This window comes from Thamnophis sirtalis, unplaced genomic scaffold (assembly GCF_051295495.1).
Source record: "Thamnophis sirtalis isolate CommonGarterSnake01/CBP01778 unplaced genomic scaffold, rThaSir2_p1.2 scaffold_3, whole genome shotgun sequence".
NCBI lineage: Eukaryota > Metazoa > Chordata > Lepidosauria > Squamata > Natricidae > Thamnophis > Thamnophis sirtalis.
In genome coordinates this window covers 156,919,939-156,945,037 of record NW_028261383.1, presented here as the reverse complement: position 1 = coordinate 156,945,037, position 25,099 = coordinate 156,919,939, and the positions used below count along the sequence as shown (strand labels likewise).

The following is a 25,099-nucleotide window of genomic DNA, read 5'->3' as shown; positions in this document are numbered from 1 at the left end:
ACTGCTGTCCTTCGTTCACTCAGTGACCAATGCCTTCCCGCTGTAGATTTGGCACACACAAGAAGAGAATCTAATTGTGTACCAATACATGGATTGTAAGTAGAGATCCTGATTGCCAAAGTTCCAAAATTCTCCATTGTAAATAGGCTCTCTTCGTATACATATTGAGACTCCTGTTAAGTCCCCTGGCTAAATATGGAGCTGGAAGGATACAGTCTCTTCCCCCAACTGCACATGGGGACATACCTAGGAATCCACACCACCATCCAGAGAAAGAAAAGAGACGTACAGGGATTGTGGCTCTTTCTTTTTGTCCTCCACCTTGCTTGCGCAGAGATCCCAACCGCTGATGAGGAGATCATAAAGGGTCACAAGCAAGCAATAGCAACAGCAATACCCACTTAGACTTATATACCACTTCATAGTGCTCTACAGCCTTCTCTAAATGATTTACAGAGTTAGCCTATAGCCCCCAACCATCTGGGTCCACATTTTGCCAACCTTGGAAAGATGGAAAGCTGAATTAACCTTGAGCCAGTCAGGATTGAACTGCTGGCTGTGGGCAGAATTAGCCTCCAATACTACATTCTAACCACTGTGCCACCACGGTCCTTTACTGATGGCATTGCTTTTTTCTAACTAGATGAATGAACATCTTAAAATAATGTGAACACCTATGCTGATACAATTGCTTTTATTTATAACAAAAAGCATTGGGACAAAGGAGTGACCTAAAAGTCTGTAGTATAAAATTAATGAGAACTAGCTGAGAAAGATTTGAAAGTGTCATCAAGAGGTTCCAGGGGTGAGATTCACAGCTGGACACACGGTTGCTGATGGAACCCATTCAGTCGTGTCCAACTCTTGGAGATTCTATGGGCCAAGATCTCCACATCTTCCATACAAGGTTGGAAACTTTCCTGCAGTTTGAGCTCAAGGCACCACACACAGCCCTTTCTCTTCCCATTTCCCTCCCCCTCCACAAGCGATCTTGTAAGGTAGATTGGCTTCTGGGGCTGAGAATGGATGAAAACCTGGATGTTTCTGATGCCAGTCTAATGCCTTAATCACTATATCATACCAGGACGTAACTGAAAGAGAGTGACTGGCCCATGGTTATCTAGGGAGCTTCTATAGCTGAAGGTAGATTAGAACCTAGGTCTTCTATTTCTACTCCAACACCTTAACCAGTGCCTTACATGGGCAGCCAGTACAGGTAGTCCTCGACATATGACCATAATTGAGTGCAAAAATTTATGTTGCTAAGTGAGATTGTGGGAAGTTATCATCCAGCCCTCTCCCAGAAAAATGAAATATCCTAGGAAATATTGAAAAGGCAAAATATTTCTCTGGATATGAAAAGAAACATGTTTTAAAGGGCAGAATAGTTGCCTGTAGCTTCCTGCCCATCCCCACTTTCTCAATGGACCATTGAGAGGGCCAGGCTAGTCCACTTTACATAATAAAGACTTCTCCATTGCAGCCCCAGGGGGGATGGGAGTAAAGGCATGATAATGTTGGAACTTTACTCAACTGACCACAAGGCATCTGAGAATTCATCCATACCTGGATTCAAAACACAGCCTAGAGAGTAGCCCCTGCATGGCCCCATGGGAGTCTGACAACCAATCAGAATACATTTCTTACACAGGAACAGGAAACAGAGAGGTGGGACTAAACAGGGTATAAAAAGCCTAGCAAGCCCCTCCTTCACCCCTTCTCTCTTCTTCTCCACCAACATTGAAGCATGTGATCACCTTTTCTGTTCAGGGCTCAAGCCATGTGGCCCTGTCCAACAATAAACCATCTTTCCAAGCAGCCTCCATGTCTTCAATGTCTTCTTCCCCACTTGGAGCTGAACCCAGAAGGACATTTTTTTCATCAATATGTTTGTTAAGCAGGTTTTGCCCCATTCTACAACCTTTCTTGCCACAGTGGTTAAGTGAATCACTGCAGTTAATAAGTAAGTAACCCAATTGTTATGTGAATCTGGCTTCCCCATTGAGTTTGCTTGTCAGATAGTTGCAAAAGGGGATCACATGACCCCAGAACATTGCAACCGTCATAAATATGAGTCAGTTGCCAAGCAGCTGAATTCTGATCATATGATCATGGGGATGCTACAAAAGTTGTAACTGTGAAAAATGGCCATAACCTTTTTCTGTACCATTGTAACTGTTGGAAGAATATTTCCTGAGTTCGTTCCCAGCAGGGAAGCAGCCATTGATGCTGAGAAGAAATGACACAGAATGAGCTGCCAGAAAATAGGGTTCTTTAATTCAGGAAGGCAAGAAAGGGAGTGAAACAGCTCCAGTGTTTCTGGCTTGCAAGACTTTGGGAGAGTAAATCTCAGCATTTTATGTTTAATTACCCTTTGAAGCTCTTGCAGCTTGATGGGTTTTGATGTGTTTCTGATTGCCCTGGGTTTTGTTTTCCTGGGTTAATCTTGGTCCCAGTTCTTTTGTTTTTCCTCTCCTAAGGGTTAATTCTGCCAGGGGACAGGAAGGAGTGGGTTTCTGTTTACCCTGAAGAGTTTATTTTTAGACTGATTCCCCTTATCTTAATGGCTCTACTTAAATGTTTCTGTGGTCAGCTTTGTTACTTTTGTAACAGCACTGCTGCTCTGAGTTTTCCTTTCAGCTGGTGCTTCTTGATTTTCTTAAAGGGGAAGGGCCAGTTTAAGTCTTTTGGCACTACTTCAGTGGTTCCTGGCACTGTCCTTTTGAGATGTACTTCCCACATAATTTTGAATGGTCACTAAATGAACTGTTGTAAGTTGAGAACTACCTGTAATGGTTGATATAAAATTTGGGCAAAACTAATGGTGGAATCCCACTTAAGCCCTTCAGGTCTGCTTACTAATGACATGTGTGCAACTTGTTGGAAATGGCTCCCTCCTCTCATACTGTGTGTAGCACTGAGTTCCCAATGGTTAAAAGTTGGGGTTAGGGAATTTTGGAGATCTAACATGCTGTGCCCATTCTCCTGGACATTTGCCCCCAAGTGCTGTCCTGACAATACCAGTGCTCATCATAGTTTGGCAGGGAAAGTAGCCCATTTACTTCTGGAAGGGAACTAAAACAAACTAACTTCCATCATGCTACCAGTCAAAGCAATCTCAGAAGATACAGTCAAACAATCTACTCCTTAATTATTAAAATATACTGTAATTCCTGGAGACAGGGAAAAAAACCTCTTAAATTTCAAATGCTGGATATTGAAAAGTAATGCAAGAGAAAAGACAGAACGACCACAGAGGTACAGCAGCCAAAAAATATAAAAGTGAGACAGAGAAGTAATAAACCTTTTCCAGCCAAATGCCACCTGCCTTGCAGATTATCCCTTCTGCAATTAAGTAAGTCACTTGCTAGTCCCAAGTAAAAAAAAACCAACACTGAAATTACAGAAAAATAGCCACCCATATGTTTAGGGAAAGATCCTGGGAAAAACACTACAAAGCAGTGTTTTGGCAGTTAGTTGCATTGATTTTCTTGAGAAAAATCTGAAGGAGAAATTAATTTTCCATACATTCTGGGAACATGCTCCTCAGCACACCCTTATGTGGGTATGTGCCACTGACCTAGCCTTCCCAGAAGTGCGAACCTGGTGGTTTGCATAAATCTTGTTGCAAGAAAAAAGCAAGGAGGTTTTGCTTAACATGCTTCACAAACAAGCACACATACAAACAAACAAATAAACATATCATTTCTCTATAATCCTTGTTGGTCACCAAAATACATTAACCCAGATTGTGTAAGGACTAAGCAGACACAAATGCCCAAGATGTTCTACTTGGAATAATATCCTTGTGGCTCAACCGTGGGTATGAATTCAATTAATTTGCCTGGTTCATGATTCAATTTACTGAAAATTCCAGAGCTGGGTTAATTTGGTAACTGGATTAAAGGTATGTGAATAAAGCCACTAAGGGGCACAGCTTCTCTTGTAATTTTTCTTTTATTCAGTGAATCATAAGATACAAAAGGGCCACACAGAACATCTGGTGACTGTTACAGCTACCCATTTATTTTTTTTCTTAGCAATTTGTATGAAAGATGCACCACATCTGGTGCCCCAAACCAATTCTGGATAATTTCAACCAAGAAAAAGGACCAGCTTCATCCATATTTGATTTGCTGGCCCTCTTCCCATTTGCTGCATTATTTTCTGCTGCTTCCACTGGACATTTTCAGAGTTTCATCTGGCTGTATCTTTTCTATTTTTGAGGATGCACAACCAAAAGTCTCCCTTGTTGTTCCTCAGAGTCCTGCATCATTCCTGCATCATGCATTCCTGCATCATACAACTGCACTTTCATTGTCTGTAGAGATTCTCAGTCATCCTGGTCATGGTTGTCCCAAATGTGCTTTTTCAAGAGGCAACTGGACTTGGGTTTTTCTTTTGAAGGTGTTTCGCTTCTCATCCAAGAAGCTTCTTCAACTCCGACAGGATGGTGGGGAATGGAAGGATTTATACTCCTTGCAGACAGCTGGTAATATGCAACCTTTTAGAGGATCGTTGAAGCACTTGGGAGGTTTACTTGTTCCCTCAGAGTCACCTGAGTCGTGCTCCTGATTCCTGTAGTCTGCAATTTTTCCTCTGGAAATAGACTACAGAACCCAGGACCACAACTCAGGTGACGCCGAGGACAAAGATAAGTCTCCAAGTGCTTCAATGACCCTTTGGGTAAAGGTAAAGGCTCCCCTCACACATATGTGCTATTTGTTCCTGACTCCAGGGGCCGGTGCTCATCTCTGTTTCAAAGCTGAAAAGCTAGGGTTTTTGAAGAGCTGAGGTGGTGCAGTGGTTAGGGTGCAGTACTGCAGGCCACTTCAGCTGACTGTTATCTGCAGTTCAGCGTTTCAAATTTCACCGGCTCAAGGTTGACTCAGCCTTCCATCCTTCCGAGGTGGGTGAAATGAGGACCCAGACTGTGGGGGCAATATGCTGACTCTGTAAACCGCGTAGAGAGGGCTGAAAGCCCTATGAAGCGGTATATAAGTCTAACTGCTATTGCTATTGCTATAGGGCTGTCCATAGACGTCTCCGTGGTCTTGTGGCTGGCATGATTACCGTAAATGCCGAAGGCGCATGTAGCGCTGTTACCTTCCCGCCAAAGATGGTTCCTATTTTTCTACTTGCATCTTTATGTGCTTTCAAACTGCTAGGTTGGCAGAAGCTGGGACAAGTAACGGGAACTCACTCTGTTACGCGGCTCTAGGGATTTGAATTGCCAAACTGCCAACCTTTCTCATCAACAAGCTCAGCGGCCCTTTTAAAGGATAACCCTCTAAAATATTGTTTCTCAACCTTGGCGACTTTAAGTCCTGTGGACTTCAACTCCCAGAATCCCCCAGCCAGCACAGCTGGCTGGAGAATTCTGGGGATTGAAGTCCACAGGACTTAAAGTCGCCATAGTTGAGAAACACTGCTCTAAAAGGATGCAAACTACCAGATGTCTGCTGTCTGCAAGGAGTATAAATCCTGGCAGAGCTGAAAAAGCTTCTTGGATGAGAAGCAAAAAGTCTTCAAAGAAAAAACAAGAAAGTGCAGTTGCCTTCAGAAAAAGCTCTTTCGGTGCCCTTTCATTGGATTTAAGGGCAATGACCCATGTGACTGTCAGTGGAGGACAGTGGTAGCATGGGGTTTATTGATTCTGGCTTTGGCTGTTGCAGGGGCCAGGATCCTTAGACCAATTTCAATTAGCCCTGGGACAGATCTTTCCGCCCTTCTTGGTCATCAGGTTAGGAATGGATGTGTTGCCACTCGTGTTAGTATAATCAGTGCTTACAGTCCTCGAAAAGAATGGACTTGTGGAGTTAAGTCTCATAACTCCTCCTATGCCTTCTAGCCAGATTATTTTTGAATGTGGGTTTAGCGGTTTTGCAGAGATTCCAAAAAGCATCTGGAGATGTCCCTCCCTCTTCATCCTTCCTTCATCCCACTCCAGTCAGCATGTTTTGCCATCTTTGCCAAACCCACCGCTCTGTGCAAAGTGTCTAAATATGCCCCACCCACATTGAGGGAGAGCATTTATGGTTGCTTTTCCTATCACTCGGCATATGCTCAGTGCACCTAGAAATGGAGAAGGCACCATAGAGTTCCCCCCCTCCCCAGCTGCCATGTTCTTAAACCTCTCACTGCCCCACTCAGCTTTAATCAATGTGCTTGCAATTGTCCTTATCTGCTGTGTTCAGCTTTAATTTGCATTTTGTTTTTTTTTAAAAATCATTGGTATGGAGAGTGACCAAAGTTTCAAAGTTTGCTTGAAGGTATCATCAGGTATCACATTTGTTTCGACCCATGCCATGAGAGCTTTGCGCCCGTCCAGTAGAAGCACAGTGTCCTGTCTCAAGCCAGGCACCCAGAGATGGAACCCTAACCAAGAAGAGAAGCGACCTCTACGGAGAAATTTCCTAATGGTGAGAACAATCAACCAGTGGAATAGCTTGCCTTCAGAAGTTGTGGGTGCCCCCATCCCTGGAGGCTCTCAAGAAGAGACTGGACAGTCGTTTGTCTGAAATGGTAGAGACTTTCCTGCTTGAGCAGGTGTTGGGACTAGATGACCTCCAAGGTCCCTTCCAACTCTTGTTATTCTATGTTCTAAACCACAGAGGTGGTTGCAAACTTCTCAGGAAAGTTTGCAAAGCGAATAAACAAGCGGCAAAGGAAATGTGAGTGCAAACGCGCGCGCCCGCGCATACACACACACACACACACACACACACGCACGCACGCACGCACGCACACACACACACACACGAGAAACCAGGTCCCCCAATGTCCAGCAAACGCGCCTTGAGAGAGTTGTCAAATCCAAAACAGAAGGAACCAGAGTGGTCAAGCGAGGTTCCAAGGGTCTAAACGTTGCAGCAGAGTTATCAGCCGGTTCAAATCCAGAGTCGCGGTCACGAGGCTTTAAGTCGGGAAGCCAAGGCGCGCGGAGTCCGGATAAACGGATAAATTGCTGCTAACTGGCGCTCGCTGCTTTTCTTAATAGGAAGCAGTTCTCATGCCCCTCATTTGGAAGTGCGAGATTCCCTTCCTGCGAGGAGCCTCGCAGAGCGTCCTCGCTCCGCTCTGCTGTCCGCAAGGCGAGCTTTTGCACCGGGAGTGGCTGCTCAGACTCCGCATCTTCCGAGACCCGGTGGGGCGGCTGTGTTTCCTCGTTACCGGCGATCCAGCCGCCTCTGCTTGCAGCTCCTCAGGCAGCGGTTCATCGGAACTGTTTGCGGATTGTCGGACTTCTCATCAGAGTCCAAACTGGCCGTGACGCACAGCTGTCCGGGTCTGGCTAGCGTTCAGCTCATCCGTTTCCTCATATAAGGGATATTTAAGCTTTTTCTTTATTATTTCTTTGACTGATTTTTTGGTGCTATTTCTTTTAAAGTTCGCATTTAATATAGATGTGGGATCTGGCCTGGGGGAATGGCCTGGAAAAAAAATATATCTGGATTGTTCATCTCTTATTTCACCTTCAGCACTTATTGGGTCTTCATGTCTTGTCAACTAAGCCAGTGTTTCCCAACCTTGGCAACTTGAAGATGTCCGGACTTCAACTCCCAGAATCCCCCAGCCAGCATTCGCTGGCTGGGGAATTCTGGGAGTTGAAGTCCGGACATCTTCAAGTTGCCAAGGTTGGGAAACACTGAACTAAGCAATGGAAGGGCACTGTTGGGCTTTGCGTAGGCATCAGTTGGCCTTAATTTGACCCTGAGTAATATGATGCTTAAGAGACCATTTAGTGTAGTGGTTTAAGATTCTGGACTAGAAACCACTAGATACTCTGAGTTCTCGTCTTGCCTTAGATACAAAGTCGTCTGGAGGACCTTGGGCCGGTCACTCTCTCTCTGCCCCAGGGAGAAGGCAAGGGGAAGCCACTTCCAGAAAAATCTTGCCTTGCAGTGACTTATCTAGCCATTTGCCAGAAGTCAACTTTGAGTCGTAGGTGCGTGTGTGTGTGTGCGTGCGCGTGCGTGCGTGCAAGCAGATAAAGACAATGCTTGGTGGGAGAAAAAGGAAGCTGGGAAATCCACTGATCCCTTTTGGTAACTTGGCCCACAAGAAATAAACACAGATAGCCTTCTTTACCAGCCTTATTGTGGCAGGATAGAAGTTGGCAATGAGCACATTGCAATTTCCACATCGAGGAGTGGAGGGCAGCACTTTGACCTGACCATCTGTAAAAGCCATGAGATGGTGTTTCCATTTTATGGATAGATATTTACAGGGAAAGTTAATCTTCATTCCAGATTTAAAAAAAAACACGAAAGCATTCTAAGCTCAGAGCACCCTTCGTTTTGCAACTTGAAGCAGTTCATAACCCTTTTACCTAACTCTACAACTAATTAGCTCAAGCTTTCTGAATTTCAGCACTATAATGTGGGAGAGAGTAATGTTGTTATCATTAGTGTTTAAAACAAATGAATTTTGAAATTTATGAGTCATGCAATGATCTATTACAGACTCATAAATGCCTTCTTAATTCCAACCCTAATTTATGTGCAACACTTAGCATGTTTCTGATTTTCCCCCTTCCTAAATGTACTCAGCGGTTTAGTTTTTCTTCATATGAACTTCCTTTTTTTCTTTTTGGTTGGTTTTGTTGCCCTCTGGAGAACTTTCCCAGACATACATAACTCCATTCATTCCAATGCTATGATGTTGTCAACTTCAGTCATAGAATGAAAATACCAAGAAGATTTTGTTTTTTAAAAAAGGACTTGATTGTGATTATATAACAAGTATAACTCATTGCTAGGATTGATGCAATTTTTTTTCCTCTATAAGCACTTAAGAATTTAAATTTTCATAAGATTTAAAGATTTTGGAGAAGAGGGGAAGAGAAGAGAGAAAGGGAGAAGAGAAAAGGGAGAAGGGAAAAAGGGGGAAGGGAGAACGCGGGAAGGGAGAGGAAGAAGGGAGAAAGAGAGAAGGGAAAAGGGAGAAGGGAGAAAGGAGGGAGAAGGGAAAAAGAGAGAATAGAGAAAGGGAGAAGGAAGAAAGGAAATGAGAAAGGAAGAAGGGAAAAAGGGAGAAAGGGAGAAAGAGAAGGGAGAAAGAGAGAAGGGAAAATGGAGAAGGGAGAAAGGAAATGAGAAAGGGAGAAGGGAGAAAAGGAGAAGGGAAAAAGGGGGAAGGGAGAACGCGGGAAGGGAGAGGAAGAAGGGAGAAAGAGAGAAGGGAAAAGGGAGAAGGGAGAAAGGAGGGAGAAGGGAAAAAGAGAGAATAGAGAAAGGGAGAAGGAAGAAAGGAAATGAGAAAGGAAGAAGGGAAAAAGGGAGAAAGGGAGAAAGAGAAGGGAGAAAGAGAGAAGGGAAAATGGAGAAGGGAGAAAGGAAATGAGAAAGGGAGAAGGGAGAAAAGGAGAAGGGAAAAAGGAGGGAGAAGGGAGAAAGGGAGAATAGAGAAAGGGAGAAGGAAGAAAGGAAATGAGAAAGGAAGAAGGGGAAAAGGGAGAAAGGGAGAAGGGAGAAAGAGAAGGGAGAAAGAGAGAAGGAAAAATGGAGAAGGGAGAAAGGAAATGAGAAAGGGAGAAGGGAGAAAAGGAGAAGGGAAAAAGGAGGGAGAAGGAAGAAAGAGAGAATAGAGAAAGGGAGAAGGGAGAAAGGAAATGAGAAAGGAAGAAGGGAGAAAGGGAGAAGGGAGAGGGAGAAGGGAGAGGGAGAAAGAGAGAATAGAGAAAGGGAGAAGGCAAAAAGGGACAAGGTAGAAAGTGAGAAGGGAGAAGGGAGAAAGGGAGAATAGAGAAAGGGAGAAGGAAGAAAGGAAATGAGAAAGGAAGAAGGGAAAAAGGGAGAAAGGGAGAAGGGAGAAAGAGAAGGGAGAAAGAGAGAAGGAAAAATGGAGAAGGGAGAAAGGAAATGAGAAAGGGAGAAGGGAGAAAAGGAGAAGGGAAAAAGGAGGGAGAAGGAAGAAAGAGAGAATAGAGAAAGGGAGAAGGGAGAAAGGAAATGAGAAAGGAAGAAGGGAGAAAGGGAGAAGGGAGAAAGGAAGAAGGGAGAAAGGGAGAGGGAGAAGGGAGAGGGAGAAAGAGAGAATAGAGAAAGGGAGAAGGCAAAAAGGGACAAGGTAGAAAGTGAGAAGGTAGAAGGGAGAAAGGGAGAATAGAGAAAGGGAGAAGGGAGAAGGGAGGAAGAAGAAAGGGAAGAGGGAGAGGAGAGGATACTATGCCCGAAGTCTCAAAGAAATACTTGGCTGGCTCCAGACGTGCACGAGACGGTGAAAGCCCTTCAATTGCCCGCCTCTGATTGGACGGGTGACGCATCGCGGGGGCGGGGCCCTGACTGACAGCCGACTCAGCCTTGCTCTGAGATAAATACAGGTGGTCCAAGATGCCGCGGCGACACAGCTTCCCGACGCTCTCGCCGGCTTCAGACTTCCCCGCGCAAAGATGTCTCAGACGCTCAAGCTGGCCACGAAGGCATCCTTGCTCGCCAAGCTCTTTCCGGAGCTGTGGGGGGAATCTCTCCTCGGGGCGCGATCGAAAGTTATTAAAAGCCACAAGACTCTGGAGGAGATGCCGGGACCCAGCGCTCTCAGCTTCTTCTCCGACCTTTTCTGCAAAAGAGGGCTCTCGCGACTGCATGAACTCCAGGTAAGAGCCGCCTTGAGATGACTGACTGACTGACAGACAGACAGGCAGGCAGACACCATCCCTACACCCTCATCACCAACTTGATAATCGCTTTCTCTCTCTCCCGCCCTCCCTCTCCACCTTTAAGGCTTGAAACTAATGAGTCTTTTCCTTAATGCTTCTCCCCATCAAAAAAATTAAAAAAAAATTAATTAATTAATCCCAAAATCCTTTTTCTTGCGAGGGCTTATGTAAAACCAATAAACCACATAGCCTAAAAAAAAACTTGATCCTACGGACACTTCCCCATTTTAATATCAATCCAAGATACTTGATAAGGTAAAAAATTAGCAATCAAAATATTGAAATAAGAAAAAAAGGGATTAGCAATCAAAAGATGTGTGGCATTCTAGGCTTTCCTTTGCAAGGTGTGGTGTGTCTATGTGCGTAAAGAAATGTTTTGTGTGTGTGTGTTTTAAAGAAAGGTTAACAGATGGGAGATAACCAAGGCTGACTCTCCTGTAAACTGTCTGTAAATGAAGCAAGTTGCACCATCCAAACCTCATCTAAGAGCTCTTTTTTTAAAATTACAGTTCCTTCCTTTTTTTAGAAGGGGACGATGGGCAGCAGGCATAGAGCACCTTTGGGGAACAGAAGTAATATACAATAATATACAATACGATGAATTCTGTTTTCTTCTCCCCAGTTGTTTATCCAGGGGTGTCTCCAAGGGCCAACTATTTGGAGGCAGCCAAGTATTTCTTTACTGTGTCAAAAAAATAAAGGATGCTTGGAAGAAGGGTGGGGGCTCCAGAAAAGAAAAAAATGGCAACAGCCATTGGATGAGCAAACTTCTTCTGAATGTATGGCTCTTGACCCATGATTTCCCAAATTGCCCTTTGAATCTTTCATTCTTGGGTTGCTGTTTTTTTTTTTACTTCATGGATGGTGCCTTGATTATTTCTTTTTTTAAGCTTCTGCCCAGAATTCCAATTATCCAAATGACTTATTGTATGAATTGTGGTGAAGAGATTGACCCTTGGCATCCTTAAAGCAGTGTAGAAATGAACCCTCCAAGTTAAGGACATGGCATAAAATCACTCCTCATAACCAATATTGAGCAATTCTGCAAACTTTGCTTAAAAATCTCTGTTGCTCCCCAGGAATCAATGGGAGAGGAGTTCCTCATTTAATGACAATTCAGTAGAGCTAGGGCAAGAAGGACATTAAAACATCCCTGAGCCCAACTATCCCTGGTTTGTGATGGCATATTTATAAAACGGCAGCAGGTATCCTACAAGGTGCAAACGTTGTATTGTCAAGATCCTCATTTGCATTTATGGAAACCTTGCAGTACGCACTTCTTGTCTCCAACCAAGAGGCTATTTCAGGAATGTCAGTACAGCCTATTCTTTCCTAGCTTGCTTGTCTACTGTGCTCTGTTATATAGGTGGCAGCTTTCCTTGAAAAGCCTAAGGCAATGAGATGAGCAACACCATTTTGACCTTGTGGCCATCTATGGCATTAAACTGTAGTTGCGTGTGCATGAGACACGTTGCACAATTTTAAAATCACTGATAGTTCTTTGAGGTGTATATGGATGAGAGTGCCCTAGCCCATTCTTGTTTTAACATAACATGTTCAATGAGTATGTTCAATAATTGTCTCAATAAGACGGTGTTTTATTATAATTATGGAGATTATCTTTTCTGCATGATCTAAAAAAGAGAATGTTTTATTTTACTTCCAAAATCTCTTTGCCTTTCATCATTTCTTGTGTTTCCTATAGCTTTAGCACAATGGACATGAATATATATATATATATATATATATATATATATATATATGTGTGTATATGTGTATATGTGTATATGTGTATATGTGTATATGTGTATATGTGTATATGTGTATATGTGTATATGTGTATAGGTGTATATGTGTATAGGTGTATAGGTGTATAGGTGTATAGGTGTATAGGTGTATAGGTGTATAGGTGTATAGGTGTATAGGTGTATAGGTGTATAGGTGTATAGGTATAGGTATAGGTATAGGTATAGGTATAGGTATAGGTATAGGTATAGGTATAGGTATAGGTATAGGTATAGGTATATTATTTATATTTATATTATTTATATTTATATTTATATTTATATTTATATTTATATTTATATTTATATTTATATTTATATTTATATTTATATTTATATTTATATTTATATTTATATTTATATTTATATTTATATTTATATTTATATTTATATTTATATTTATATTTATATTTATATTTATATTTATATTTATATTTATATTTATATTTATATTTATATTTATATTTATATTTATATTTATATTTATATTTATATTTATATTTATATTTATATTTATATTTATTTATATTTATTTATATATTTATATTTATATTTATATTTATATATATTTATATATATTTATATTTATTTATATTATTTATATTTATATTTATATTTTTAATTGAAGTGTCCTTGGTACTGAGGGGATTTGGTTGTTTTCTTGCTGACTTTTTTATTGCCTTTATTTACATTTGCAATGATCCTATTATATAAAATATTTTCCTATTGTAATCCAATTCTTCCTTCCAAAGATATCTGACAACTCTGACCGAGCTATATTAATGAAACAGAGTAGTGCAAGCTATTACCTTACATTGTCAAAATAGTTTTGTAGGTTTAGCAGTACATCATTAGATAGGAAGAGAAAATTATTCAAAATGCTTATCTTGTGAAATGCCCTTGCTGGCATATCACTGTCCTGATTATCTCTGGAAAGAATCTGAAGGGTGAAGAGCAGACAATTTTGGAATACCATATCAGTGTTAAATTTGTTGAATGCTATATTGGTAGTCAAATGTCAATTATTTTCATAAAGGTAAAAAAAAAAAACCCATAAAGGTTTTAGGGTGGGTGAGGCTGTTTGATTTATGCACCACTGCTGTCTTTGGATAGTGTGGGCAGCATTGAGATTAAATAGATATCCTCTCTTTGCATGTGTACCCTCTAAGAACGATTGTATATATCAGGGGTGTCAAACTCACAGCCCACAGGCCGGATGCGTTACGTGCTGGCCATCCCTATCTCCGTTTTAGGGGGGAAAGTGACGATACATCACATGATGATGTGACGACGTGAGCTTGACACCCCTAGTATATATGCATTGTTGTGATGCTTTTTTGCTATTTAATTATTGTTGATATACTATTGTATTTTCCAAAGAAGGGAAAGCAAATGAACCATTTGCGGATGCTTAACTTAAGAACTCAGTTTGGTTTTACTTAAGAGTTTTTTCACTTTTCTACTTTATCAAAGAGACACAGAACCATAAGGAGTAAGCAACTTAACAGAAAATGAGAGTAAATAATGAAAGCTATTCAAGAGTCTGAAGAACACTCTAGTCCAGTGTTTCTCAACCTTGGCAACTTGAAGATGTCTGGACTTCAACTCCCAGAATTCCCCAGCCAGCATTTGCTGGCTGGGGAATTCTGGGAGTTGAAGTCCGTACATCTTCAAGTTGCCAAGGTTGAGAAACACTGCTCTAGTCTAACCAAATGAATGAAAAGCACAATCCTACACATGTTTAGAGAGCCAACAATCCTTTTGTCCCACTTTTAAGAGTCTACATCGCAGGAAATCAATCCAAAGAGGGCTAAGCCTATTTTTCAGTCCTATTGATTGCAGTAGTAAAAATCAACTACTTAGTTTTGTCGTGTAATCTTCAGGACTAAAATTGTCCTTTCTTGTTCAATAAGCCACTGTCCTTGCACTGGCAATTTCTAAGTGCTTCTTTAGCTATTCAATCCGAGTTAATCCCTTTCACATATATGAAGGAGCTTGCATTATAGAGTTCCTAGATCCTAAGATGTATCAACGTATTTGGGTATTCATTTTGGGCATCAGATGCTTATCCTTTTTGACATGTAGTTTACCAGTAAGGGAGAAAAATTCTGCAATCATTTTTCCCCTCAGCAAGAAAATGTAATTATTGAGAAACTTGACACGTGGAACATATCTTCCATGGGTTCAGTATATTTCTACCTGGAGTGGACTGGATTTGAGATTAACAACTTCTCTATATATTTTTCTTATTTAGCAATCCTTCCAGTAATTATACAGAATTTGGGGTTAATCGAAGAAAAGAGATTGGGAGGTGGGGAGGATGTAATTGTGTTTCCTGACTGGATCTTCTTCCCTGAGTGGATCATTATGGGATGTCTCACAAGCTTCTCTCCTGCTCTGCTCCTAGATCGAAGGCAAGGCTAAATATGGGCCAGTTTGGAAGGCGAGTTTTGGGCCCATCCTCACAGTCCATGTTGCTGACCCCAGTCTGATTGAACAGGTGCTAAGACAGGAAGGCAAGCATCCCATTCGCTCCGACCTCTCCTCCTGGAAGGATTATCGAGTGTGCCGAGGCCATGCATATGGGCTGCTCACAGCGTAAGTATTCTCTGCCTTTTGTTCTCCAGGCAGGCTGGCAGGAGTTCATATTGCAGTAGAGTTCCCCTGAAAGCTGTCCTTGCAGAGGTTATTCCATTCTCATCATTTCCCACCCGGCAAATCATTCCATGCATTGATTAGCTATGGAGTAGCTCCCTCTAGTGATTTCCCGGAGACTTTCAAGAAGGTTTTATGCATGTGAAGATGCGGCTCTGATGGCCATTTAGGCAGCAATTTTAAAAGCCTGTTGACATTCATCCCTTCGTTTTATATAAGGAGTTTCTGCTCTTGAGATAGATAATTATCAGAACTAGAAAATAAAGAATCAAAGCCCAATATAATACCATTAAAACTTTGATCCATGCAACTTATAAATCCTGGCCTGAAAGGGGGAAGAAGCAAAAAGTTGGGGAAATTCTTGACTCTCTAAATTTAGCAAGTTGAGAGGACTGCAGGAATTTAGAAGGCACAAGATAGGACAGGAGAAGCCTCACCATTAGGTCAAGTGAATCAGTTACTTCAGGCAGCCAAAACAGGTGAGGTGGGTGCGGGACCCAGAGAGCTAAAGTATAGAGTTGTGTGTAGTTGCCCTGAACCATGTTAACTATCTGCTGCCCTCCATTCCAGTGATGTGCGCTGTCTTTCAATCAGTGCCCAAGTAAGATCTGACTGCCAGTTTGCTTGGGTTTTGGGTGGGGATGGAGAGGGCTGCCATCTTGCCTCTCTCATGAGGTAAAAATATTATCTTAAAAAAAATCCTGTTCCCAAACAATGTGGAGATAACACAGTATCATCTGTTCCCATGACACAAAAACACATCTTAAGACACCGGAGACTGCAGACAGTTGTGTAATTTACCACTACTACCTACACATCCTCACAAAACATATGTGTAGGTGGTAGTGGTAATTTACACAATTGACTACAGCCTCCGGTGTCTTAAGATATGTTTTCATGTCATGGGATAAGATGTTTCCTGCCCTCTAGATTTCTCATGCAAAATCAGCAGAATTAGGCAGTAATGGAAACTTTAGAGCAAAGACCTCAGATGTCCTACATGAAGGATTTCACAGTTGGGTTATGTAATGGGAGGGACCCGCCTTATTTATCAATTTTTATGTGTTACTGGGGTTTATATGCCACTCTAACCCATGGACCCTCCAAAGCTACAGCACACAACATCTCTCTCTTCATTGGCCAGACTGGCTGAAGCTGTTGGCCACCAACTTTTAGTCATAGCTTGCCTACTTCAAATGTTAAGCTGATATCCTTCTTTTTACTTCTGGCATCTCACCTTTGTGGCTGGGGAAAGGAAGCTAAAATCCTTAGTCACAGGCCAAGCTTTCTGCCCTATTCTGAGGGCACGAATGGAGACAGTTTTAAACGATAATTACTGGCCCTTCCCTGCCTCAGGGTGTCTTAGCACATCCTCTCGGTGAAGCATCTGCTTCATTTTGTGTTTCTTCCTTTGGAGTTGATCTGGGGAAGACAAGAGAGAAGATGTCCCCCATGTTTTCTGGAAATGCCTTACGTGAGAACAGCAGGATCTTGCTGAGGCTTCGGCAAGCCTACAGGCTGGGAAGTGAGAAATCACTTTGAGGGCCTCACTAAGCCATAGATGACTCAGGCTCCCTCAGTAGGGGTTCTCCCATCTGCTTGGCTGGTGGCTTCCACAGCCTGGACAAATGCAGGATGTGAGTAACAAGAAAAGAAAATGTAACCAAGAGATAAGCACTCAATCCTTTTGGAGGGGCTGCGGATGGTTTGTTTCCAGATTATTAGTGGACTACCTATCCCAGTGTGGCGTAATGGTTAAGGCATCAGGGCTAGAAACCAGGAAACTGTTCTAATCTTTCCTGGGGCATAAAGCCAGCTGGGTAACCTTGGCCCATCACTTTCCCTCAGCCCTAGGAATAATGCAATGGTAAACCACTATTGAAAAACCTTGCCAGGAAATCTGCAGGGGCTTGTCCAATCAGAATCAGACATAATTGAGTGTGGAGGGAAAAAGAAAGTCTCTTTTAAGAGGTTGGAGGTGTAGGTCCACCAACTGATACTCTTTGGAAAAGTGGGGGATGTTCTTATTTATTTCTAGTTTTGTCTCTGTAGAGCTTTGGGCTTCCCTTCTATCCAGCAGACTAACAGAGGCTTTTTTTCTACCATGCAGGGAAGGTGAGGAGTGGCAGCAAATTCGCAGCATCCTAGGAAAACACATGCTGAAGCCCAAGGAGGTGGAATCTTACACCGGCATCCTGAACGAGGTGGTCAGTGATCTGATCGGCCGGCTGCAGCACCAGAGAAACCGCCACGAGCGACACGTGGTCAAGAATGTGGCCGATGAATTCTACAAGTTTGGATTAGAAGGTATCTTACTGCTACACCCATTTTATAAAATTGCCCTACAACATTCCATCTGTATCCAAGTAGGGAAATCTAGGATAACGGTAAAATGTAGTGTAATGGGTATAATGGAGCCGGGCTGAGTTCATCTGAGATAAACTACAATTAGTCCTCAACTTAGAACCCTTTGTTTAGCGACAGTTTGAAGTTGTAATAGCACTGGGAAAAAAAAACAGCTTACGACTGGTCCTCACACTTAACAACTGTTGCAGCATCCCACAGTCATGTGAGCTACACTTGGGAACTGGCACAAAGGTTGCACTGTCCCAGGTCACATGATTGCCAGAGTCATTTTGATATGAGATGGACAGCAAAAAAGAAAAAAATGTAAACCTTCCCACCCAGCTTCTCACAAGCAAAGTCAAGTGGGGGGAAAGCCAGATTTGCTTAATGACTGCATGATTCAATAAGTGAATCTGTGGCAAAAAAGTCATAAAATCAGGCATGACTCAACCACCCTGCTTAGCAACAGAAATTCTGGTCCCAACTGTGATCGTAAGTCGAGGACTACCTATACACTATTATTATAGCCTTGATGATACAAGCACATGTGAATATCTAATTTATACTTTTCTCCCCATAAGTTCTTTCTTGACTCCTTCAGTACGATTATACCATCCCTTAAGATGTCCTCAATAATTTCCAGGTTTCTTGTAAACCAGGGTTTTAGGCATTTAAAAAATGGCAACTTATGTTGAATTCTGCAAAGTGAAAAGCTCTAACTTCAATATTTAAATTTAATTCTTCCATTACAATTTTAAAACCCTGATAGTTGCAGAGAAGGACTTGAAAGTATGTTGCCAGTGCTTGTTAAAAAACGAAACAAATCTCAGATACTAAGGCAGTGTTTCTCAACCTTGGCGACTTTAAGTCCTGTGGACTTCAACTCTCAGAATTCCCCAGCCAGCTTTGCTGGCTGGGGGATTCTGGGGGTTGAAGTCCACAGGACTTAAAGTTGCCAAGGTTGAGAAACACTGTACTAAGGAATGAGGTTTGATGGATAAAGTTTCTGCTGTCATGATTGAAGTGACCATTCATTTAATTCCCTTCCCTAGGTATTTCTTCGGTCCTCTTTGAATCCCGCATTGGCTGCCTGGAACCCAAAGTTCCAGAAGAAACAGAGAAGTTCATTAGCTCCATCAATACCATGTTCGTCATGACTCTGCTCACGATGGCCATGCCCAAATTTTTGCACCAAATCTTTCCTAAGCCGTGGCAGAAGTTCTGTGAATCTTGGGATTATATGTTTGAGTTTGGTGAGTGTTTGTGCCACTAAAGTTTCCTACTTTAAGTAATTTTAAACTAATCTTCGATTGGTAGCTGCCCAGAATTGGCAGAAAGATGGGTGACTGTATAAATGTTATAAGGAGAAAGAGCTGATAGATGATAAATACGTAGATAAATAGATGATAGATAGAGAGATAGATTAGAGATAGAGAGGTATAGATTTCTGCTTTGATGTGATTATATATATTGCCCTTGTTATTATTTATTATAAAAAATGTTTTCTAAGGACCGGAAATGTGCTATTTCTCATTTCATTTGCTGTTACAATTTTTTTTTCCTCCTTTCTTCTAAGAGAGAGATTAGTCAGAAATTTCCCCAAATGCTAAGTCTAGATAGCAATACTTTGAGGATTTGCTTGAAGGATATTGTGTAAATACCTAAAACAGATAGATACCTATTGCTGACATGTTATAGAGAGTCAGGGCCTATTTAAAAGGGGATATGCTCCTGTTTGCCTAAGGTCATATTAAAACATATTCAAGCTTGGTTTGAAATAAGAAACATTCAGACATGATATTGTTAAATATTTATTGGATGGCTCCAACAGGGAGACAAAGAATAATCTTTTGGCCATTTCTTTTCCAGCCAAAGGACACATTGATAAGCGGATGGCTGAAGTTTCAGAAAGAATCACCCAGGGGGAGAAAGTCGAAGGAAAATACCTCACTTATTATTTGGCACAAGAAAAACTGTCCATGAAATCCATCTATGGAAATGTGACTGAGCTTCTGCTGGCTGGTGTGGACACGGTAAGCATTTGAGGATGCTGTAAAATTGAATATTTTCTGTACTCACAAGTGTTATTTCTTTCTACCTTTGGAAGCCACGTCCAATCCAATTTCAGCTGAAATTAGTTCATATGAGGGTGGGGGGATGGATAGATGTTGGGGATAAGAGGTTAGATGGATGATGTCATCTTCTTAACGTGGAGTCAATTGTTCTGTGGACCGCGATAACCTTTTCTTGAATAAATAGTCAAAAGGACCGTATTCCTTCCCTTCTGTAGATGTTCTTTAGAGGAGGACAAGGATGCAGGTGTAATGGGATTTTGCTTGAACCTGAAATTTATTTTCTTACTTGAAGCAAGGACATCTTTCCCCAATCAGAAACCCTCCAGTTGTGTTAGATTATGTTTCCGGTCATTTCCAGTTAGGGATAGACTGTCAGGGTTCCAAATAGCATCCAAAAGTAGGATGCAGGCCTGACATGGACGTAGTCCAGCATATGCACAAGGGATTTGAAGAAGCCCTGCATTAAAATATATAAAGTTGATGACGCTTAGCTTTAAAAAAAAATGCTGTAAATAATTGTCTGCACTGTGGACTCTTCAGCTCTGTTTAGAATGTGGTTCGCAATATTATCTGATCCACTCCAGATCTGGTATAATCTGATGAAAGGGCATGGATTCCATCCATGATTCTTAGCTTTTGTTCTTTGGCTGAACGAAAGAAGAATGCCCTAGACAGCTAGCAGAAAAACAGTACCTACAACTTGGCAACAACGCTTCCAGCCTCGTAGGGGCTGATTATTCCCTGCACTGCTTAAACTAGTTCTGAATCCATCTCTCTCTCTGTCCCTGCAGATCTCAAGCACTTTGTCCTGGAGTTTGTATGAGTTGTCCCGTCACCCTCAGATACAAGCAGCCGTCCATGAGGAAATTATCGCTGTGATGCAAGACAACCTCATTCCAAGCGCTGCTGATGTAGCTCAGATGCCTCTGTTGAAAGCAGTGGTGAAGGAGGTCCTGAGGTGAGTCTTATTTCGGGAGCAGATAGGAAGCTGATACGCGGAAGGTAGAAACATAGAAACGTCTTATGTTGATCTTGCAAGGGGAAGCTTAAAAGATGGTCAGGTTTCTTCTTGTCTGAAAGCCTGCCAGGGGGATTTTCAGGGCAGAAGCTGAATGGTAGCAGTTCAAGGTCACCTGTCTTAAGTTCAGCCTTCTATTCTTGTCTGTCTTTGGCATTCAGAGATGCTAAGTTTTATCATCCATGACTTATTTGTCCATGTAAAAATCCATTTGAGTATAGGTAGTCCTTGACTTACACTGTTTATGAACCATGGTGGTGCAGTGGTTAGAGTACAGTACTGCAGGCTACTTCTGCTGACTGCCTGCAGTTTGGCAGGTCAAATCTCACCAGGCTCAAGGTTGACTCAGCCTCCCATCCTTCTGAAGTGGGTGAAATGAGGACCCAGATTTTTGGGGACAATATGCTAACTCTGTGAACTGCTTAGAGAGGGCTGTAAAGCACCATGAAGTGGTATATAAGTCTAAGTGCTAAGTTTGCTTGGTGACCATTCAAACTTACGATTGACCAACCACAAGCTACTTATGACTCTGTTTTGAAGTTACAGTGTAATAGCCATGACACACATATCCCCCCATGGTCATGATGTCACATTTCGGACCCTTTACAAAAGGTTCACCTTTATGGCTATTTGCAGAGTCCTGTGTTCACATGACCACAATTTTTGATGGTTTTGGGGATTTACTTCCAGTTTGGGTCAAAAAAATGCCTATTGGGTAAAGTGGGTCATCTTAATGACCATAGTGATCCCTTAACAACCACCACAAAAATGTCATAAAATTGGGTCCAATCACATAGTGACACGCTTAACGACTGAAATGACGTACAACTGTAATTCCTGGTTCAATAACAGTCTTAAGAACAGGACTACCTGTACTAACGTGGATTTTAAAATCTTTGCTTTACTTTTGCATGACTCAGTAGCAATAGCAATAGCACTTAGACTTATATACCGCTTCACAATGCTTTACAGCCTTCTCTAAGCAGTTTATAGAGTTAGCATATTGCCCCCAACAATCTGGGGTCCTCATTTTACCAACTTCGGAAGTCTGAGTCAACCTTGAACTGGTCAGAATCGAACTGCTGGCAGTTGGCAGAATTAGGCTGCAATATTGCATTCTAATCACTGTGCCACCAGGGCTCTTAGTAGGTGCTTAGCTTTCCTGCTTAGATTTTTGCTGTGGAGCATCCATTTGGAGGCAAATTTAGCTCCCTAGTTAGATAACTTTATTTCTATCAATGTGCTTTGCGCTGGGTATCTATAGATCTGGACAGCTGGGCGAGCAGTGAAATCTGTGATTCCTTTAAAATAACTCTTGCTTTTATTTGCTCTTTACAGATTGTACCCAGTGATTCCTGGTAATGCACGTGTCATCTCAGACAGGGACATCCAAGTGGGAGACTATATCATCCCTAAGAAGGTGAGCAAGGGCACAGATGATGCAAATGGAAATGGAAAGAAAGCACAGTGACCATTAGTCTGCAGTATATTGCCACAAGCCATTCATGTGTCATTTGGATACAACAATTAGAAGCAATAGATGAGTTAAGATACGGACCTACCCAAGACAAGGCTGATAATCTAGACACAATGTGATCTCAACCACACATGTTCATCTAGCATTGCAGTTATCAGTTGCCCATGATGTGCTACTGGCACTCTCCTTACCTATCTAATGTGCAACTGATTTTTAACATCAACAAAGTTATAAGTTGTGAAGTCCTTTCCAAGAGGAGAAAATTAAGAACATATAACAGGGGTGTCCAACAGGAGTGGGCAGGTGGGCATGGTCAGTTTGAGGTCATTCATATTGGAGGTGCCTGTGGTGGCCCAACAGCTCTGCCAGCAAGAATGAAGCCCCTCCATTTTCACTGGCAGAGGCACCACAGGCCAGTCCTTCACTGTTTCCAGGGTGGCTCCATGGGCCAGATCTAAGCCCTGGATGGGTTTGACACCCCTGACATATAATAAGTGGGAAGGAAGATTCAAAATCAATACAACTATTCACCAAAGGACACCAGGGAGGTTCAAAACAAGCCTGTTACTCTTTGTCCCCAAGTCTCTGGAAATGTATAAATATATATATACAGGAATTCTTATTAGATGGGAACTCAAGGAAAGGATTCCTGAATGGAAATACTGTCTTAAGGGCAAAATGAAGACAGGGGACCAATGAAGGTTTGGATCAAGAAATGGGAACTAAGATAACACTTCAAGAAGGACAGGGAAGTGAACGTAGAGCAATGAAACAGGTAGACATTCTGAACAGGGTTTTCTGAGTTGCTTTTCTCATGTTGGTTCTTTTTTTTCTCTTCCTCTTTTCTTTAGACCCTGATAACCCTTTGCCATTATGCTACCTCGCGGGATGAGAAGTACTTCTCCGACCCCAACTCATTCCAGCCTGAGCGATGGCTGCACAAGAATGCTTCACACCACCCCTATGCCTCCATTCCCTTTGGCTTTGGCAAACGCAGTTGCATTGGCCGACGTATTGCGGAGCTTGAAGTATATCTGGCGCTAGCTAGGGTACGGTCTACTGATGATGATGATGATGATGATGATGATGATGATGATGATAGCTTGCAAATAAACTCTTGCTCTACAATTGACATGCTTGAAAACTTGGAATTTTGTTTGTTTGTGGGGGAAGGCACAGTGGCAAAACATTGTCATCTTCCTCCCTCCCTTCCCCCTTCCTTCCTTCCTTCCTTCCTTCCTTCCTTCCTTCCTTCCTTCCTTCCTTCCTTCCTTTCTTTCTTTCTTTCTCTTTCTTCCTTTTTTCTTCCTTTCTTCTTTCTTTCTTTCTTTCTTTCTTTCTTTCTTTCTTCTTTCTCCTTATTAGGTTTATATTCCACCCATCTCACTATTGAAGCAACTCTGAGCGGCTATCTTCCATTTTTAAATCTCCCATGTTCCCCCTCAATTATTCCACTTTTTAATCCTTTTTTCTGCAAGAATATCACTAAGAGAAAAAGATGGAATAGTTGCATAAGTATTTTGGATCAGTCAGGTTATTACTGCCCTGTCTGAATGCACTGCCCGCCCCCCATGCAACTGTTAAACTTTGTACTATAATTTGAGAGGACAACATTAAGATTGAGAACTGTCTTACTGAGTTAAAATTAGCCTGGTCTCAAAGAATGCTAAGAGGTTTCTTTCTCTCCCTTTAAAAAAAATAGATCTTGAAGCATTTTGAAGTGAAACCTGAAGAGGAAGGAGAAATCGTAAGCCCCATGACACGGACCTTGCTTGTGCCAGAGAAGGACATCAATTTACAGTTTCTGAGTCGTTAAAACTGGACAAAACAAAGAAAAACCATTGACTTAGGTCTCCTGTTAATGGGCAACCAGCACTTAAGAGCCTTGCTGTATAGAATCCACTAGCTGCGAGTGGAGCTCCCTGTCTTAATTCTTGATGTGAGTTTGAAAGGAGAAAAAGAGGGAGAAGACCCATGTTGCTGAGCAAGGTTATCTCCAGAGAAATCCACTTTGCAGTTCTGGGACATGGACACTTCAAAATGATTCCTTCACCAAGAATGTTTCCCAGTCTCCATCTAGGCTATGAAAATGACCACAGAAACAATCCAAAGCCCATTTCAAATCTCAGCCACAACAATAACACAAATTGCTAAAAGACAATAATGGTTTCCTTAACTCAGGGTTTTCAATGAAAAGACGTTTCTGGGATTTGTAGCTATAATCAGAATTCCTCTAAAACTCCCTTGTACCACCCTGTAATCCCTTAATTCAGGGTAGAGTTGGGGCGACTGGATGGAGCTGAGCATTTACTGGCTGGATGCCTTTCCTGATGCCATGTGGAGTTCGTAGCTTTTTCTTTGCGTCCTAGGAAAGAAACATCTGCTGCTACCTAAGATTGAACTCTCAACCTTCTGAGTGGGAGGCAAGCGTCTTCACCATTAGGCCATCACGCCGTAATCAGAACTTCTCTATTGCTGTGAAAACACAGTGGATGTATCATATTTAGAACTTTGGGAATGGAACAATTATGTATCTAGGTGCCTTATTGTTATTATTGCCATGCTAATTTTTAATATTTAATGCATTTCTCAACATATTTATATTTTTTTAGCTTTTAATTTATAAATAGAGAAATATTGGTATCAGAAGCTGTCGGAAAGAAAGAACTTTTATCTTTAAAAATGAAGTAACATTTTCTGTATTTTGAAACCGTTTCTGTAATCATAATGGATTGAGTCCATTTTGGTGCTATATTTATTTTTATCTTTGAATTAAATAATGAACTATGTTTTTTAAAATACGAAACTGACTCTGCCTGTGCTTTAAGGTCAAAATAAATCTAAATTGGGTTGAGGGACAAACCAGTGATTATCTGTTCCTGTGCTACACATTTAAAGTTGCAACTAACGGAATTGTTCTGACCTAGGCTTCCTTAAAAAGCATGAAGCGGAGTCTTGGTCCTGGCAAAACTTCTTTTATTTACACAACTGTGAATTCCTTTCATTCACAGTCAGCAAGGCTTGGCAAACAGTCTTTCAGAGGAATATTTATCAACACAAACCTTATCTTGCTCGGAGAGCTGC

General features: G+C 41.8%; 1 protein-coding gene across 1 annotated transcript; it reads left to right on the top strand.

Moving 5' to 3' along the window:
- The first annotated feature begins 10,158 nt into the window (after positions 1–10,158).
- CYP27B1 (cytochrome P450 family 27 subfamily B member 1) lies at positions 10,159–24,512 on the top strand. Its single transcript, XM_014071409.2, has 9 exons — positions 10,159–10,597; positions 14,852–15,042; positions 17,210–17,406; positions 18,498–18,698; positions 19,315–19,478; positions 20,312–20,478; positions 21,877–21,958; positions 22,867–23,064; positions 23,718–24,512. Exons 1-9 carry the CDS (start codon positions 10,394–10,396, stop codon positions 23,829–23,831), a joined length of 1,518 nt encoding a protein of 505 aa, XP_013926884.2. The 5' UTR covers positions 10,159–10,393; the 3' UTR covers positions 23,832–24,512.
- The last annotated feature ends 587 nt before the right edge of the window (positions 24,513–25,099 follow it).